Here is a 19,761-nt window from a genome sequence, read left to right as displayed (position 1 = left end):
TTTCTTCTTCATTTCTCTATCCAATGCAATTTAGAATTAGTTGTTAATCTTTGAATACTTCCTTGTTTGCACCAGAATGGAAATGCTGCATTTTCTTGATTCCTCCTAGAGGCTTCCACATTCCAGTTTGTCTCTGTCAACCCATGTGCCTCTGTCAGCTTATGAATTGTCACTATCAACTGCTAATGAACTAAGCATCCGTTGAAGCTTTCATCCGTTGATGCCTTATCTGTTGAGGCTTTATCCGTTGAAGCTTTATCCGTTGATGCATTAGCAGTTGAAGTCTTTATCCGTTGAAGCACTTATCCGTTGATGGATATTATCTGTTGAAGCTTTAGAGACATCCGTTGAAGCTTTTTCTTATCCGTTGAAGGTCTTCAATATCAGTTGATACTTCTTCACTTATACAAAATTACAAGGCATGAAATATTTACAATTAGCCCTCTTATTTGCATATCCACTAGTAGTCAACATGACTGATAATTTCCTACAACATCTAAGAATTACAACTTGAATCCAGAGAATGAAATGTGTTATAATACTAAACTTATTGCTAAGTAAAGCTACTCCTTCAACGGATAGCCAAGATGGTCTTATCCGTTGAGGCTACAAACACTAGATTTCTACTTAAGTGTTTTGTTTAACTTATCATCAAACTAATACACATATTCCTAACATATATATATATATATATATAACAAGAGAACCCTGTGAAGTTTGAATAGCTCACATCTGCAGTTACAAATATGAACAACTAAACTTACAGAGAAATGCTACAGGATACAGCTTACAAATGTTTCTCTGAAAAATATGTTTGTTTAGTCTATTTGTTGTTATTGTTCTACTTGCTACACTTGCTTAATATATCACCAAGTTTACATGGTAATAAGACAAGATAATAAAATAAAACCTATCAAGTCTAACTTCATGCTGCTTCACTACTCTATTCCAGCATATTTGAATATCTTCATAATAGCATGGAAATGGCAATGCTTCTTTGTTCTCAAAACCCTGTTAAACAGGCTGCCACATTCCTTTTGCAACCACTCAACGCATGTGACTGTGTTGTCACTGTCAACGGATATTTGAATTGATCATCCGTCGGGTACATGCTTGTTATCCGTTGGGTAGCCTTGTTGATCATCCTTCGGGTAGCTTTGTTGATCATCCGTTGGGTAGCCATTTTCACTTTACTCCATTTCATTTATGCAGAATTACAAGAAGTCTTATATTTACATTTAATCAACCTATTCTGCACATCTACTAGCAGTCTATATGATTCATAAGCTACTACAGAATATATACAAAGTTATTTGTAGAAATGTGCTATAGTTCTTATTGTTACATAAGCTACTCACCCGATGGATATCAGTTAGTCATCCGTCGGGACTATATTGAATCATCCGTCGGGACTATAATGGATCATCCGTACGGTGCTACAAAATTCACTAAGTTAAATCTACTAAGGTATTTTGTTTAGATTATCATCAAGTACACAACATATTCCTAACACTCAGAGTTCTCTACTCAAATTTGGTTTGTCGATAACCCAGAGTTCTCTAGTGAATTTTGGCTTGTCGATATCTCTGAGTTCTCTAGTGAAATTTGACTTATCGATAACTTCGAGTTCTCTAGTGAATTTTGACTTGTCGATAACTTTGAGTTCTCTGGTGAAGAAATGACTTGTCGATATCTCCAATATTAATGTCTTCAATTTAGCTTGTCGATATCCCTGAGTTCTCTAGTAGCTTTCCTAAGTTCTCTATAAGTCATTCTGGAGTTCTCAAATGACTTATCTATAACACTAAATTTGTGACTTGTAGAAATCTTGACTTAGAACATTTTTCTCAAAATAAATTTATTTAACTCCAAGTTTCTTCATAATTTAGGCATGATGTTCTTGATTTTCTTCCAAATAGAATTCTTAGGCTTGATGCTATTAGAGGAAAAAACTTCAGTCTGCTTTTGACATTTTACATACTTTAAATGTTACAATACAAAATGCAAACTAAGATTACAATACAACTTACTTAGGGTTGTCAATTTGACTTAGTCTTGTTAAGGTACAGGCATGTCTTGCACAACAATTTTTTTTAAAATAGTTTTTCTAATAAACTCATATAACAAAGATATAACTTGTTAAATAAAACTCAATCTAATCATTTATAATATGAAATTATTTTAGATAAAACCTTACACAAATATCAAAAACCTTTACAACCAAATGAACAAATACATAAACAAGAAAACCTAAAAAATGTAAAAATAAATTATATTAAATAATTAATACATCAGATATTACAACAAATAAACATTCAACTAAAAATTTAAAAAAAAGCAAAAAAAAATAAATTAAAAAAATTATACTAGGTGGAAAACATTATAACAAAAGTTTATTTTATTTACATTTATACGCGTAATCGAAATTATTGGAATGAGTGAGTTTGATTAAAAAAATTTGTAAAAAAATCATTTTAATTTTTATCATATAAAATAACAAAAACATTGAAAATATATTTAGGTATATATATTACAGGCGTTTTGTTTCATTTTGTAAAAAGGGGTAAATTAAGGATTGTCTTTTAAAATATTTAGAGTGCATGAATTTTATAAAATATAAAAATTAGGAAGAAATATAATTATAACATAAAAAACTATTGTAATTCAAAATTGAAAAACAAGTTAATAAAATATATTTAAATGTACTTTTAAAACAAGTTAACAAAAAAATGTAAAGTATTTTTTTTTCAAAATCATTGCTAAAACCAAAAAATTATAAAATATTGGCAAGATGCAAACAAACAATTTTGTAATTTTTGTTCAAACTCCAAAATATTAAGAAAAAAAATATAAATAAAATAAAAATAACTACGTAAAAATATTATGTAAACTATAATTATATATTAATAAATAATATAAAATAATATTAAAAGTATTGTATTATATATAATACAAGAAATAATTTAATTTAAAATATTTGTGAATAAATAATTTTATTTTTATTTTATAAAATAAGGAACACATTTGAATTATATGAAATACTAAATTAAGAGGATTAATTAATTAGTAGGAAAAATATATAGATAAATTGTGAAATAAAAGATTATATGATTTTAGTAAGGGAAAATGGTAACACACAAAATAAAAAATATTTACTAATACAACATAGAAGTAAAAAATATTTAATGGTACCAAATGAAAAAGTCAATTTTATAATGGTATAATTCATTGTTTGACGGAATGCTATTTCTAGAGTCTGATCCTCTATCCCCTCTATGTGTCCCTTAACATGTTCCTTTCATTTTATTGGTCAGTTATTACTTTTGCATGTTATTTCTACTTTCTCCTTATATTTATATTATATAATTATTAATATATTATGATGTAATAAGATCATACAAATAAATTAATTACACTGAGTATGTATCAATAAAATTGTAAGCATATGAGGAGTTTTCAACTTTGTAGAATAAACTCTAGATTAATAATTTAATATAGAAAGTATAAAAGTAATATTTATTATATAATACCATGTGTATATCTATAAAATATATTTTTAATTGATTAACTATTAGATAAATGAATGTTTAATTATTCGAGTATACATTATATAAATTTGAAAAAACTAATGGATTAAACGGGGACAAAAAGGAAATCTATAAAATATAAATAATTGATCAATAAAAAAAGGAGGCATGCTAGATGACACCAAAAGTTAAAAAATTGACCAATAAGAAAAAAAGGGACATGGTAGGAAAGACAGAGGATCTGACATCATGGATCCTATATACAATGGTACAATAAATAATTCATAATTTTCCTAAAAATTAGGTAGAAGTACAATAATAATAATAATAATAAAATTATTAAAGTAGTATGACAATTAAGTGTAAAGATTGGTTTTTTCAAAATCATTACTAGAACCAAAAAATTATAAATTATTATTACAAACGCCGCAAGATGTAAATTGTAAACAATTTTTTAATTTTTTTTATCGAACTCCACAAGTTTAAGAAAAAAAAAAAATATATATATATATATATATATATATATATAAATAAGTACATAAACATAACATATGATATGATTAAAATATTTTATTTAAAAATTTATAATGTGAAAAAATCAAATAATGAAAGAAATAAAATAAATTATAAGACGTATGTTATATTTACGTTATTAATGTCAAATTTAATAATAATACAATAATAATTAAATATATAAGTACAGAAAGTATAATTTTTAAAAAAATACATTTTTCATGAAAAACATAAAATTTATTTAGGAAATAAAATTAATTTTATCAAAAAATAAATAAATAAACTATAAATATTAAAAAAATGATAAAAAAATGATAATCACGTGCTATTAGCACTGGTACAAAGTTAGGAATCAATTCAAATTATGGATTTTCGAATTGAGAGAGATATTGAGGGAGATCAATAATTCTCACTATTTCTTAGATTCATGCACACAATTCAATTCAGTGGGATCTTTCATCACATTTTTTTCCACCAAGAACTTTTTATAAAACTTTTTGGCCCCCAAATTTAGAGTATCCTACTTTCACGCAATTCGTAGAATTCAACAAGCAATCGATATTTCCCGATCAAGGGTTCAGTTATAAATAACCTAACATTAGTAGTTTAAAACAACCTAACATCTGTGCTCCTATTAATTATAAACACATTGAAAGTGTAATTTTGTAAAATTAATTAATTGATACCTAAATAAGAAGTGGTTTAGAGGCCGTTTGGGTAATTTTGATTTATAACTAAGTTTTTTCGTTCACATTTCACATTACAAAAGTAGGAAATTCAAATCTGTATATACATGTCCCTGTATCTTTTGTATTTCATACGATCCAAATTTCACAATTGAGAAAACATGATACTTCCAAACAGATTAGGAAGAAAAATTATTAAATGGGCTGGTTTAATATCTATAATCAACTGAAGAAAATTATGAAATTAAACACTAGTCAGGCCAACGAGCTCAGTAGGCTTCTCTCTGTGGTAACCTTGAACCTGCTTTGCTACCACTTTTTAGAGCTGCAAATGAATAAAAAAAGAAGTGAGGTAAAATTAGCACAAACTAACTTTTGTAGCTTACCGTGGACATTAAAATGCTTACCATGGGATAAACATGATTGCCACAGTCACTAGCTACAAGAGAAGGAATATGATAAAAACTGTACCAACAAGCTTACCTAACGATACACGCTCTGGCAAGCTGACATACTTTGGGCAAGAGCTTTTTGAAGAAACCAAGTCACTTTGATGACTGCTGCTAAGTTCAGTTGCACAGTCTCGTGGCTGCAACAGTTAAGTTAACAAAAATTAGTGAAGATCTCGATATTCACTAATTAGTACAAAATTTTGGTGCTAGCTTAGGTTGTTTGAAAATGAAGGAATTAGATGAACCACTTAAGTAAAATGTGGAAGCGCCTTTAAGAAAGAAGTGTTTACGGGGGTCTACTTGATCAAGAGAAGCAACGAACACAAAAAGGTAATCTGAAAGACTTGGCTAAGGCAATGCATGAATAATGAATGTCCTTAGTTATCCATAAAGTATAGTACCATAAATGGAATATAGAGTTGTTGTTTGAGGTACACGAATCTTATAAAGTTAACTTCGTAAAAGTAGAGAAGAAAGATTCAAACCTTAAAATCCTTATAGAAGCACAGCCGGAGTTCCTCTACAGAACCTTGTGAGCAAGTAATCTCCGGAGTTGCATGGAAAGCATTTTGAACAGCGGAGATGATGCCTCCCAAAGGATACTTTTCAGAATTTGAAGGAACATATCCAGCTTCATATAATACCTCCTGGTTGCATTATCAGTCAGCCTTTGTGAGCATGGTAATCCCAGTTATTTGCACTCCGTTAATTAAAACATGAAAAAAAAAATTAACAGCAAGACTAGGGCCTGTCCTGCATTTGTGGCTATAATCAACAATATGTGTATATGTTCTCTGCTACAATAGTTAAAGGATCACTTCTTCCTAAAAAAAAGTGAGTCAGCAATTGTAAAATGTATTAAACAAACTACAAGAATAAAAAGACTGACGGCGAAACCCGTTATCCCTTACAAGCACTAAACTAATACTAAAAAGTACATTGAGTGGAATGACAACCACTTAAGCAGCAAAATATGGCATATATACATAAATTTCATTTTGCAAGTGAATAAGCTTTTCATGAGAAATACCACATGCGCATGAAAGCCTTACCGTGACATTAAATTTGAAGTACACATTAAGGGTTGTTATAAAATAACCATATTCATCTTTAACAACCGGAGAAGAGCATGTTCCATGCTTTTCTGCCAATAAAATGCAAAGGATTAGAATACGACAGTGTGGAAGTAAAATAATTGTATTCTAGGGAAACACCTAGAAAGGGAAGTTTAGATACGTGTGTGTAAAAATACAATAAAGTTGAAAATGCGAATGTTGCTGCCCCAGCATATGGATGTTGAACAGAGCATGACGATCAAGAATAATAATTTTGTGGTAGGGCATGCATGCGGTATGATCGGTAGTATAAGCATTAAACATGATCTGGTACAGAAACCCTTTTGCCAAGAAGTAATGATATAACAGAATATCATAAGTAACATGAATTTTGTAAAGAAGCTCTACTAATCCTCCATTCTTGTACATGCATGAACTCCTTAAACAGGATGGTTAACTCGCGATGATAACCAAAGTAAGTGAATTTCTTACGCTCCTCCACCAAGTCGGGAGGGTAAAACTTGCATACATCACACACCAATTGCCACATTAGAGGTTTATTTGGATACTTTATAAAATCAGTTCTCTAAAACAGTTAGACAGCAAACTTACGTAAATGATTTTAAAGAGAAAACAAAGCTTTTAATTTGAATTGATCACGTAATGTAGCATAAGACAAAGATAATTACCCCACTGCCAAGTAGAACGCCACCATCAAGCCAGGGCAATATACAGGGAATAAATGTTAGTTCAATATATAGAGATTAAGTCAGTAAGTACTGATATGACTCCAACTAATCACCTCATGTGCCCAAAATAATCCTTTCTTGCCACTGCAAGTTGATGCTTTACCGCAACTGTAGGACGGCCAGTACTTCTCTAGGGCATCACGCAGAGTTGATATCTAGCAATTGGGTTAAGCAGATGGAGTCAGGAACTCACTATATTAAGAATCTTAAGACTCAAATGAATGTACGGGCACCAGTGGAATTAGAGAGCTAATGACAGTTGTGCTCCAGATATAACATAATTATCAGTATAAATAAAAGATATAATACCACACTACAACAAAGCCTATATTTGATGCCGACCAGAGTCCACAATGCATGGAGCATTACAGACTTACAATAACCTGCCTTGAACTATAATTTGCACAGTTGGAATAAAATTAATCGTTGGAAAGGGAGTACCTCTTTAACATCAAAGTGCGATTTGGTGCAACAAGCTGGCCATGTGCCATCATTGTAATCTGGCCATAGTCCATCTGCAGTGCAAATGTGCATTGGACATAAATACCTTTTCACGAACTTTCATCATGAAATAGATAATTGCAAGACTGAGAACATTAGGTCATCTTTGAAAAATATATTAAATGGAATAAGAAACTAGATCAAGGAAACAATTGTGCACTGAACTTATGGTGAACAATAAGACCATGACTCTACACTTCATCTAACTATCTAAGCTATAGTTAAGACATAACAAAACCAACAGATATAAAACTTCAAAATACACCATCAATCTCAAAACTACATATGATCGGAAAATAACTAAAATCTCGACTTACGGATTGTAAATTCCGTGGGAGCATTTGATCTGCAAAACACACAAAAATCCCAAGTAAGTTCCTTTAAGCAGTACAAGTCCAAAAAACCAAGCTAATCAATCAATTCAATTAACAAAGTCAACTTGACCAAAAAGTTCAAATCTCGAAACCCAAAAAAACCCAAATTCAACATCAACTCACTAATCACTGCTACCTCTAAAAGCAACAAATAAATATACACCTCCCATAAAACACAAATGCAAGAGCAAACATATACTAATTCAAACACAGACACACAAAATTTACAGAAGGGTCTTGATAAAATGAGAAATACCCTCTACAGCAGCCATTAGAAGAACAACAATGTCGAGTATTTCGACAAACAGTGCCAGGCCATTGAAGAGATAGCTTAAAATAATCAAACTCTCTTTGCTCCTTCAAATAATTAAGTGCAGCCCCGTTAATGGGTTCGTTATAAAACGACCCAGTCAGTACAATTAAGAGGTTTATAGAGAGAATTGTTCTGGTGAGGAGAGAAGCCATGGTTGATAGGCTGTGTTTTCTTGAGCCTACTTATTTTGCGCTCTTCCAAACAGAGCTTAACAAAGATTGTCTGTATTTAATATGGGTAGTAATTGTGGTTGGTTTTTTACAGTCGCGGTTAAAAGTCATTAAAGCTTCAAACTTGAGTTACTTTGGTATTTACTTTGTCTAATTACTTTCAACCGAATGAGTTACAATAGTAATTACGTAGTTTTTTTTTTTTGATAATTCAGAATTAATTAAAAGAGGAAAACTTTAGAAATTACATATGCACAAGTAAATATGCCAATCCGGAGACTTGGACGACAATGACCTAATAAAAACAAGAACTCCAAACAAGACACAATTTAATACTCCTATTTTTATTTATTAATCGTTTAAAATCTATACTATAATATAATAACTGAAATGAGATATAATTTGGTTTAACGATTATTTCCTAATTTTTGTGACTAAAAAAATAATTAAATAGTGTTATATATTCGCTAAACTACTAAATTATTAAACTACTACACACGTAGTCTACTTATCCTACTAAACTAGAACCACAACTTATCTTATTATTAAAAAATAAAAATATAGTGTTATATATTCGTTTAACTACTAAATTATTAAACAACTAGATATAATATATTTATTTTACTAAACTACGATCACATATTATTCTATGATTTTTTTTATAAATTCATTATTATTATATATTTAAATTAATAATTTTAAAATTATAATATCACAAAATAAAAAAAAATATTAAATATTAACAGAAGCTGTGCACGGGATTCAGGATTTAAGTTAGTGTAGGTAAAGAATGAACACGGTTTTGCAAAAGTTACTTGAGGTTTTACAAAAGTAACCTGAACACGGTCATTAAACACATATTAGTTGAGTAGAATAATGCCAGCTATGGTGGTACAATATTTAAGCTAAATAGTCAGGAAGCAGAAACTGATTACAAACTTTTAGAGAACAGAAAGGGTAAGACTAAATAGTCTGTTGCAGAGGAGTCTAGGTCCGGGCAATTGACCTGCTATTTTATAATTATTTTATTTAAATTAAAATTAAAAAGCTATTAACATAAAATTCAGGCACATGAAATAATATATTTTAAGTTGATTTAATTAATTTAATAATATGATTGGCATATTTCAGTTTTTTTTCAAATAAATTTAATAAAAATCCTGAATATTTAATAAATATGATACATAAATAAATAGTATATAGACCTATTAAAATTTTTAATAAATATATCTTGACAACATAAATTTTAAATAAATTAAATATCTTGATAAATATTATTGATGAAATATAAGAAATTGTGAAATTAAATAAGTAGTGATAGTAGAGAAGAAAAAAGAAAGAAAGTCAGGGGAAAAAAGAAAAAGATTTTTTTAAAAAAAATTAATATATTTTGAGAAGATAAAATTATTGAATTTAAAGCAAGGGAGAAGAAGGACTAATAGAGAATTAGTTGAAATATAAATGGTGGAAGAAATTGATAGAAGGGAGAATTATTGGATACAAAGATGATAAAATATTTAATATAATGTAATTAATAATTTTGAAGAATAATAAAAGGAGAAGATGGCATGTGTCATAAAAGAGAGAACGCTAAAATGAGAGAATGCTAAATGTTATTTTTTAAGAAGTGAGTTCACCCTTAGTTATACTCTACTTTAGTATAATGAAGACTAGTTTACTATAAAACAACAAAGCTCATCGACAAAACTAAATCACAATAAATGAGTTGTAAAATTCCTTCCATGCCCTGAACAAATTTATATAATTATTAATACTCCAAATAAGCAAGTATAATAAACATGGATAATTTAGAAATAAATTTGACCGACTTACATGGTATTTATAAAAGGACCGGTATATAAAAAAAATAAGTATAATTTTCCAGAATGACCAATAAATTAAAACAGAGGAAATATTGTGCTTATAAGAAATTGAGATAAAAAACTGAGAACATTTGCAGAATTTAGGGTTGTTTACTTACTATTCTATTTTCTAAAATTTCTATTCCTAAAATTTCTTTTTTCCAATTTTCTAAAATTTTTTCACTATTCAATTCCTAAAAAGACTACTGAAAAATGAGAACACATATTCCAAATAAATATAAACAAAAAAACATAAAATATATATGAACACTTTTCAATTTGAAATATATAATTTTTTATGTAATTAATCAATAATTATAAATAATGTTATTGTCAACAAAAATTATATTATGAAAACTTGTTTTAAAATTATTTAATTATATTTATATAGTTTTCAATATTTGTATTATATATCAACTTTTATGTATTATTATGTTAATAATTTATTTGTGATTATTTCATTAATATAAAAAAAATAACTTTTACGTGAGTTTGTTTTGTCTTTATTTTAAAACAAATGTATTACTATTGATAATATTTATGTATTCATGTATGATTTATAAAAAAGCAATATATTAATATATTATGTATATCTTACATAAAAGGTAGTAAATGTGTGTATATTAGGTCAAAACGTGGAGAACATGCTCGGGTATTTTATATTTTCTTTAATTAGACAATTATAAAATGTTGTTTTTCAAAATTTTCTTATTGCTAGTTTTAAACCAAAAAATCGTATTTTCCATTTTTCTAGTTTTCATTTAAAAAATATGCAAGTCAAATTTTTTTATTTTAAAAAAAAAAATTCTGGGAAACTGATGAAATAAACAACCTCTTGATTTTGCATCAAATTGGAAAAGTTATATATAGAATAAGCCATTTCCTCTCACTTTCAAGCTCCTCTGCCGCTTATATATGATATTCCTCTCCGTTAATCGCATGGAATCTCCATTGAACATGACCTAAACCTTGTGCAACCTCCAGAAAGCCACCAAAAAACATCAGTATGTAACCGCCAAAAAGCGAGCCAACTTTGGCTCTCTCTCACTACTTATATCTCAAGAGTCAGATTAGGGTCTATGGACTAATATACCCCTATATGGTTAGGATCAAGCCACCATCTCCGATCTTCCCGTTCTTTAATATCATCATCATTGCTAGTTTTTAATTTATTGGGTGATGTCAACTAAATCAACTAAATATCACATCAGATAATTGAAAATTATATGATATATAAAACAGGTCAATTAACTTTATCAGAAGGAGATATTTTGGGATATAACCAATATAAATTATGCAGATTCAATCCAAAATCCAAAACAGATGATATTATATTATTGTAAAGTTCGGGCAACATAATTGAGCTCTTAATTCTTGCACACCTGAGACCAACCACTAAAGACCAGGCAAGCCATAACAGTCAAACTCTGATAGTTCCTGACAGCGTGAAAAATCCCTGAAAACTACCCTAAAGTTATTGAATAAAAAATTTACTTTTTAAATTTTACTGAAATTTAGAAAAAATATTTAATGTCACATCTTACTTTTCATTAATTTATTACTCATTCATCCCAGATTAACGGTCTAAATCAATTTTTGTGATCAACTTCATCCAAATTTGACTAAATATTTAAAGTTATTATTTCACAAATTCTAAAAACTAAAATATATATTTTAAAATAGGTTCAAAAATCTTTTAGATGAAATCTTTTTAATCATATACATGATACATAATTTTCAATTAAATTTCATCTAATTTGGCTAGAAAAAAGTCAAATCTAATAATTAATTTGATATGTAACAAGTATTAACACACACTTGATTCAACCACAAATTATTATAATTGAACTTATTATTAATACTAGTATCCCAACATAAGAAATTAGAGTCCGTTTGAAAATATTAATTTCATTCTAAATTTAGAATTTTTAATTTAAAATTTAAAACTCTGAACTTAACTTCCTCAGGTCTACAGTTTAGAAATTTAAAATTTTTAATTTTAGAATTTCTTATTTAGGAATTTAAATATAACAATTTAAATTAATTATTGTTTAGACATAAATATGGAAGGAGAAATTTAAAATTTCATAGATTTTTGGGATAAATATTCTCAAAGAAATTTCTATTGGATAAATCTCTCAAAAATAATTTTTGAATTTTTTAGTGAAAATATATTACATTTTACAAAAATTCTCAATAGTACTATTTTTAAAATTTGTGTGTGATTTTACTATCTTTTAAGAATATTTGCAAAATATGGCTTGCAACAAAAAAACAACTAGTTATGCAAAAAAAAAATGCTTTTAGGAAAACAAATAAAAAAAATTGGTTGCATTTGGTTGAATAAAGTTGCAAAACCAAATTTTTCAAAAAAATAAAATAAAATTAGGAATTCATATTTTTGCAAATAAAAACTTTAAAAATACATTTTTTTTGTAAGGATAACTTTTAAAAAATATATTTTTCAAAGAACCTCTATATTTTTTAAAGAGTTGGGAGACTTATGACCTGTCATAATGGGTCTGAATTCGAATAAACGAACCGAAATACATCAAATCAGTCCCATCCGAGACTCGAATTATACAATCTCATGATTATCCAAAAATAAATTTAAATCGATCCGAAACCCGATCCGAAAATTTAGCCAAAAATGATGTGAAATATAAAATCAGATAATAATTTGGAACTGACTAAAGCCAAACAATATATTATCTAATCTAATATAAATCAAAATAAGCAAAATTCATACTTTACACAATTTTATGTTTATCATACCATGATTATTTAATCATACTTTTTTTGTAAAAGTACTTTATACTTTATTAAAAATACCAAATTTAATAAAATATATTTCTTTAAATCTTACAAATCGGAAAAATTAATAAGTTATGATCCAAAAATATTCGAACCACATTTAAATCGAACCGAATTTCGTCCGATTTTAATTTGAATTAAACCCGAACCGAATCGCATCCGATCTGAATGGTCTCCAAATATATCATAATCTGAAAGTTAGTCTGATTCAAAATTAATCAATCTGAAACCAAACCGGTTATCCGAATTGCCTATATCCTTTGGTTGTATTTCGAATTCTAATACGCAAACTTATTTTTCAAGTATTTTGAATTTTAACAATTTTCAAATTTAAATTTTTACTACTTTCCGAACATATAATTTGATCAAGTTGAAAATTTTAAAATGAAACCTTATTTCTATAAAGCTATTATATTTGCAGAGTTTTGTTTACATAACATCTACAAGTTCAAATATATTATAAATGACTTATCTAATTTTACAAAATAGATTACATTTCCATATACACATTAATTTGCTTATTACACACTTTTTAAAGTGGAATACAATGTTTGTTATATAACATATGATGATATATATTATATATACTATAAAAGGATGTGTATAAAATCCCAAATTTCTATTGAATTTTCAAACATGTTCTTTACATTTTACATCATGCGTGCAAGCATCTAATATTAGGTTTTGAAAAACATAGCAGACTCGGTTAGATAAAGCGTATAGTACCCGCACTTAATTCGAATGTGTGGGGAAATTGCTCACACTTTTGGATTGCAAGCTGGCCCACTTTTCTATTACATGCATGCATGTGCTTTGCTGATATAATCAGACTTTTATGTTGGGTTTAGAGGTGGCCAAACGAGCGGTTTGGATCGCCCCGGCTCGCTTCGACTCACCATTTTACTAGACTCAAACCAGCTCGTATCAGATTCGGCATGACTCAGAACAAACCGTAATAAAAAGTGGGGCATACCCGAGTTTATATTTATAGAACCAGAAATCGGCACGGATCGGCTCGTCAAATCGATATGAATCAGTACAAAATCGTTCGACACGTTCAACTCAGCACGACACATGTGAATCGCCTCGGCCCGCTCATGATTCTCCTATTTTGTTTTAGCTATCAATTAAATAGCTACAAAAATATTTAAAATAATGAAACGATGTTTGGTGGTTTGATTAAAATAATTAACTATATATATATATGTATATTAACCGAGACAACTACTATAGTTAGTGTGCTACTATTGTATTAAAATATTATTATACTATTTTGAGATGGTTGTGTTTACTTTTTAATTAGTTAATATACGTGTTTGTAACAACAATTTGTATTCTGAGTACACACACTCACAGACTCCAAACTCACGTGGGTGCGTTAAGACACAACCATTTGGGTGTATATATATATTATATTAAACATGATTTGAATGGATAAGCGGCGACATATATATATATATATATATATATATATATATATATATATTAAACATGATTTGAATAGACATGTGGCGACATGCATTTCTTAAAAAAATGAACAGCTCGACTCGCCGTCGCCGGCTGTCCTTGAACCGCAAACTCGCCTAATTCGCGAGCTCTATGCGATTTATCATTTCGTTGACTCGGCCCGCCTCGGCACGGACCATCTATCTTCATGTGTCGTTTAAGAGTTCAGTATTTAGTGAACCGGCCCGCCGGAAATTCGACACGGCACGCTCGGCTCGCTCGTTTGGTCACCTCTAGTTGGGTTATCATATTGATGTACTTTGATGCATGTGCGTGTATATAATTAGATTTTTTTAATGTATTGATATGGGTGCATATTTTGATACAGACGCATGTATGTAATTAGATTTAGTGATATATTATAGCCACCAATATAAAAGTAAGATTAATCAATGTTACACATGTGTGTGCAATGGTCATTTAGGATCAGAATTCTTGCCTATAAATAATTTAGTCAACAAATTTATGAAATCGATGAAAAGCGCATACTTCTGTTACGATACTAATCAACAAAACAAAGTAAAAAAATTCCCTCAATAATTAATTTTTAAAAATTCAAACTATTTTGGATATATATTCAAATCTAAAAATTTAATCTCATACATAAAGATCGGTTTGTCTATAATCTAATAAGAATAAAACATTATTAGTTAAATTTCATTAGATTCATTATGATATTATTGTTTTCCGCATTATATCCTATATATAATTTGTAACACCCTCGACTTAAAAATTAATATTAGAGGGAATGAATATAATTAATATTCTAATTATGTGTTACTTGACATCTGTGTTCGATGTTTACATGCGATAAAATTTATGATTTTTAATTTTTATATATCTAAAATAAAATATAGATAATTTTGATATTTTTCTAGCAATTTATATGTCATTATATGATTTTATTATCGATTTATAGATTTAATTAATTATTTTTTAAATTAAATATTAATTATTTTAAATAATCGGGAATCGTCCAACTTCAACGGTTTTTACGTTTTCACAACCCGGAAGTTTCGGAAAAACTCATTTCTATCTTAGTTTGAATATTTCGAGAATTTTCCGTGTTTTAAATTTTTCAATCCGCAATACGGTTTTACCCATATGGTTCCCGGTGCAAATTTTACAATATTATTTTCATTTCGGTAAATTGATAAACCAGATAGTTTTGATATACGGGATATTTTGATTAAAATCATATCTTATCTTTTCACAGTACGTGCAATCCTATCTTATCTTTTCGCAGTACGTGCAACCCTGTCTTATCTTTTCGTAGTACGTGCATGTCTATCTTATCTTTTCGTAGTATGTGCAATCCTATCTTATCTTTTCGTACACTACGCTATAAGTGGGCTATTATAATGTCTAAATGGTGTTGCAATAGGCCCAAAAAATGTTACATTAGGTCTATTGTAACACCAGGGGGCGTTACGTATACGAGCATTACAATAGACACCCTAATGAAATACTTGACTGATCTATTGTAATAGGGAAAAACATGTTACAATGGGTAGCTACTGTAACACTAAAAGATCTAAATATAACGGAAAATGAGTGATACATTAGGTTCAATCAAAATTGCCGAAGTAGGCCCACTTGTGGGTCCCACATAGCCTATTATAAGAGTATGTTCTATCATAACACCAAAATTTTTAATTAAGTAATAGTACCATTTGTAATGTAACACTTTATATAAACATACATTACAATATAATAGGAAAATGTAATAGTTAATTTTTAAATTTTGAAATACATGCTCTCTTTAAAGAACAATCACATTACCAAAATTATCAAAATAAAATATACAATACATTTCCAAAAAATTACAAAAAGTAGCTAAAATCACAACAATATGACCGATCAATAAACCATATTCTAAGCATATCCAAACTAGACTTGATCTTCTCCATTGATCTTCTTCTCTTTACTACATTTTAAATCACCAAACAAACTCCTTTGAAAACAAACTCTATGTGCCATAAGATGCCCCATACCTAAAAAGATAACAATCCAATTCAAGCATAAAAAGGTATAAATACAAAAATCTTTTTTTATAAGAGCAAATTGAGTTTTGTCCTTTATTGTAAAATTAAATACACCACCATTAAATCTTATTCATTTATTCTATTACAATTTAAAACAAGATGCACACAAACATATACAATACTAACAATATATAGGTCAAATCCAAATAAGAATTGAAAAAGTGTGACAAGGGCATACAAATTCAATAAGCAAAATAGTCCATACTAAAAACATGGAAACATTTAAATTAAATAAAATAATCAAGTTCTAAATAATTAAATCAAAAAAATAATGAGAAACAATGTAAAAAAATAAATGGGGCAGAGTGGACAACATACTTTGCTGGACAGAGTTTTTCTAATTTGTAGCTTTTATTAGCTTGTCGTACTTACCATTGTACCATAATATTACTGGAAATTTTCCTGTTTAATTTAAGATGGAAAAAAATATCCATTGACTCTACGTGCTGCAACAATTCAAACCACAAATCAGAACATCTATCATATACAAATAATAGATCCTCTTAACAAAAACTAGAGATATGGATGGAACCTGAGCTGTTAAAGTCCGCGACACAAAAATTTTGCAAGAAATTGGGTACATTAGTTGTAGCAATGGTGCACGTAATAGCTAGAAACAGAAGTAACAATCAAAAATTAGGATCACATGTACTTCCTTGGTTACTGTGTTTTTTTCCTAAAATGCAACGGATTCAATTCCTCCGCAAGAGGATCAGATTTTATAAACTATTAGGATCAAAAATTAGGATCACATGTACTTTCTTGGCATTATATGCTCATTTCTTTTTTTATTTCTACTTAGTTGTTTATCAAGCAATATTTGAATTGTAATAGCTTCAAATCAGAACTATGGCTACCATAACTAGTTTAACAAAAATGAAACAGGAATTGGTAATAAGCCTACTTTACTTGTATACATCTTACCAAAAAATGTTGATAAAAATCCCAAAGCACATGTACTATGCAATAACTTGGCATTCTTTGAACAAGGCCTTCTCCGAAATAATGTCAGGAACTAAAACAATCCCAAAGCACATTGATGCTCAGGACAGCATTTGTGGGGCCATTGAGGAGGCTGATGAGGATGCCAAAATTGAGTTATTTCCTAGCAGATGGGATACAGTCTAGTAGACGTCTGAGCTTTGTAAAATGGCACAAGGCATTCACTCAGTCTTCATCTTATTGTGCTCAATCTTCTGTATCTTCATTTACTTCGGATGCATCATCAGCAGCCTCAGACATCTGCAATTATCAACCAAATAATTCAAGGGAATTATAGTCAGCCATGCTTTAATCTATAATATCAACTGCATATTTAGTGAGCAGTGACTCCATTATACCATTACAGTAAGGAGTAATCTAAGACCATGTAAATAAGACTGCAGTAATCGATGGATAAGCCGATTACTAGTTATAAGTCGCTTGCTTGTTTAGCAGGTCTCTTTTGGTTTCAGTTACTACTTGTCACAACAACAAGCTGCTGCAACTCTGCTCTTCGCATAATTTGGAATTCGGGTATCGTTAAAGAAAATTAATTTTGACACTTGAAAAGAGTAAATCATGAACACTAAAAGTAGTGTTGAACAATAAATCAGGTACACTTGACAACAATTATCATTTCTAAATAGAAATGTGATTCTTAATCTGAGTGTCTGAATCATATTACTTCATATGGGAGGAAGTTTTTGTGCAAGACATGCCTGTACTATAACAAGACTAAGTCAAATTGACAACCCTAAGTAAGTTGTATGATAATCTATATTTGTATTGTGTATTGTAACACTTAAGTCTGTAAAAATGTAAATAGACTAGACTGGAGTATTTTTCTGTAAACAATCTCAAGCCTAAGAATAAGCTCTGGAAGAAGATCATAAAGATCATGCCTTAGAGAAAATATGAAGAAGCTTGGAGTTGAATAAATCTGTTTTGTGAAATACATTCTAAGTCAAGAAGTCTACAAGTCACATATTTTGTGTTATAGAGAAGTCATTCGAGAGCTCCCGAATGACTTATCGAGAAGTCAAGAAAAGCTACTAGAGAACTCAGAAATATCGACAAGCTAAATTGAAGACATAAAGAATGGAGATATCGACAAGACATTTCTTCACTAGAGAACTCTGAGTTATCGATAAGTCAATATCACTAGAGATCTCTAAGATATCGATAATCCAATCTATCACTGGAGAACTCAGAGATATCGATAAGCCAAAGTGAAGACATGGAGATAAGAGATCTCGAAAAGCCAAATTCTTTTATAGAGAACTCAGAGACTTCGATAAGTCAAAACAACTATAGAGTGATGAGAGATCTCGATAATCCAATATACTTATCGAGATGTCAAGTTCTCTATATACAAAACTAGAGATCTCGAGGTAAAACTCAAAGTATAAAGTGCACATTCTTGGTTTGTGTTTTAAAGAAGAAAAAGAATCGCACTCAATCAATTATTTTCTAAAGATGCTCATGTGGTGGGGATATTAAGCATTGAAACCAATTCCAATTTCCTTTGAGTCACAAAGTCGTCTCCTAAGATCATATATCCACCAGAGGCTGTATTAGCAGTAAGGCAATGCCCTACCACATTATTTATGATCTTCTGGCCAGCCAACTGTGAAGACAAGCTGACCTTTGCCCTACCAAGCCCAAGGATTCCATCTGTCGTTGTTAGAGAATTCAAAACTACACCTTGTTGATCAACTGCTGCAACATCAAGCCAATCTCCAGAGCTTTCCCAAACTCAAATGCACCTAATGGATATGCTCCACTTGCTTCTACACTAGAATTTAATAGCCCGTTGTCATCTATAAGAAGGGGAACAAGCACAATTGATATATTAGTGACCAGAAGAAGATATGGTGGCCTGAAAAGTATGATACTCTTTATAATGTAACTGCCAAGAATAGAAAATCCTATATATGACAGGAATACTAAAATGGTTGCTGCTATATAATAATAAATACGAATCATCTTTGAAGTTGCAACTGAAACACTTATTTTCTTTGGGCTTATACTAGTATAATGATGACAGATCACTGGTTCTGACTTTTCTGACTGACGCCCAATAAGAAAAAGAAAACCATATATTCCTTCTTAAGTTTTATTTCGTACTCATCATCATCAGCCGCATAATCATCCTACCAAATCAACTAATTTATAATACATTCTAGATAATCATCAAGTTCCATAATTGTAAC

The 19,761-nt window shown here is 29.4% G+C and overlaps 1 protein-coding gene across 1 annotated transcript; it reads right to left on the bottom strand.

The window, feature by feature from the left end:
- Nucleotides 1-4,809: 4,809 nt before the first annotated feature.
- LOC141707550 (ribonuclease 2) lies at nucleotides 4,810-8,386 on the bottom strand. The gene is made up of 9 exons (XM_074510765.1): nucleotides 8,114-8,386; nucleotides 7,801-7,829; nucleotides 7,424-7,497; nucleotides 7,036-7,137; nucleotides 6,923-6,926; nucleotides 6,231-6,322; nucleotides 5,664-5,825; nucleotides 5,210-5,315; nucleotides 4,810-5,051 (listed from the first exon to the last, which is right to left on the bottom strand). Exons 1-9 carry the CDS (start codon nucleotides 8,320-8,322, stop codon nucleotides 4,996-4,998), a joined length of 834 nt encoding a protein of 277 aa, XP_074366866.1. The 5' UTR covers nucleotides 8,323-8,386; the 3' UTR covers nucleotides 4,810-4,995.
- Between the last annotated feature and the right edge of the window lie 11,375 nt (nucleotides 8,387-19,761).

The sequence above is a fragment of the Apium graveolens genome, chromosome 2 (assembly GCF_009905375.1).
Source record: "Apium graveolens cultivar Ventura chromosome 2, ASM990537v1, whole genome shotgun sequence".
Classification (NCBI taxonomy): domain Eukaryota; kingdom Viridiplantae; phylum Streptophyta; class Magnoliopsida; order Apiales; family Apiaceae; genus Apium; species Apium graveolens.
This window is presented reverse-complemented; position numbering and strand designations above follow the sequence as displayed.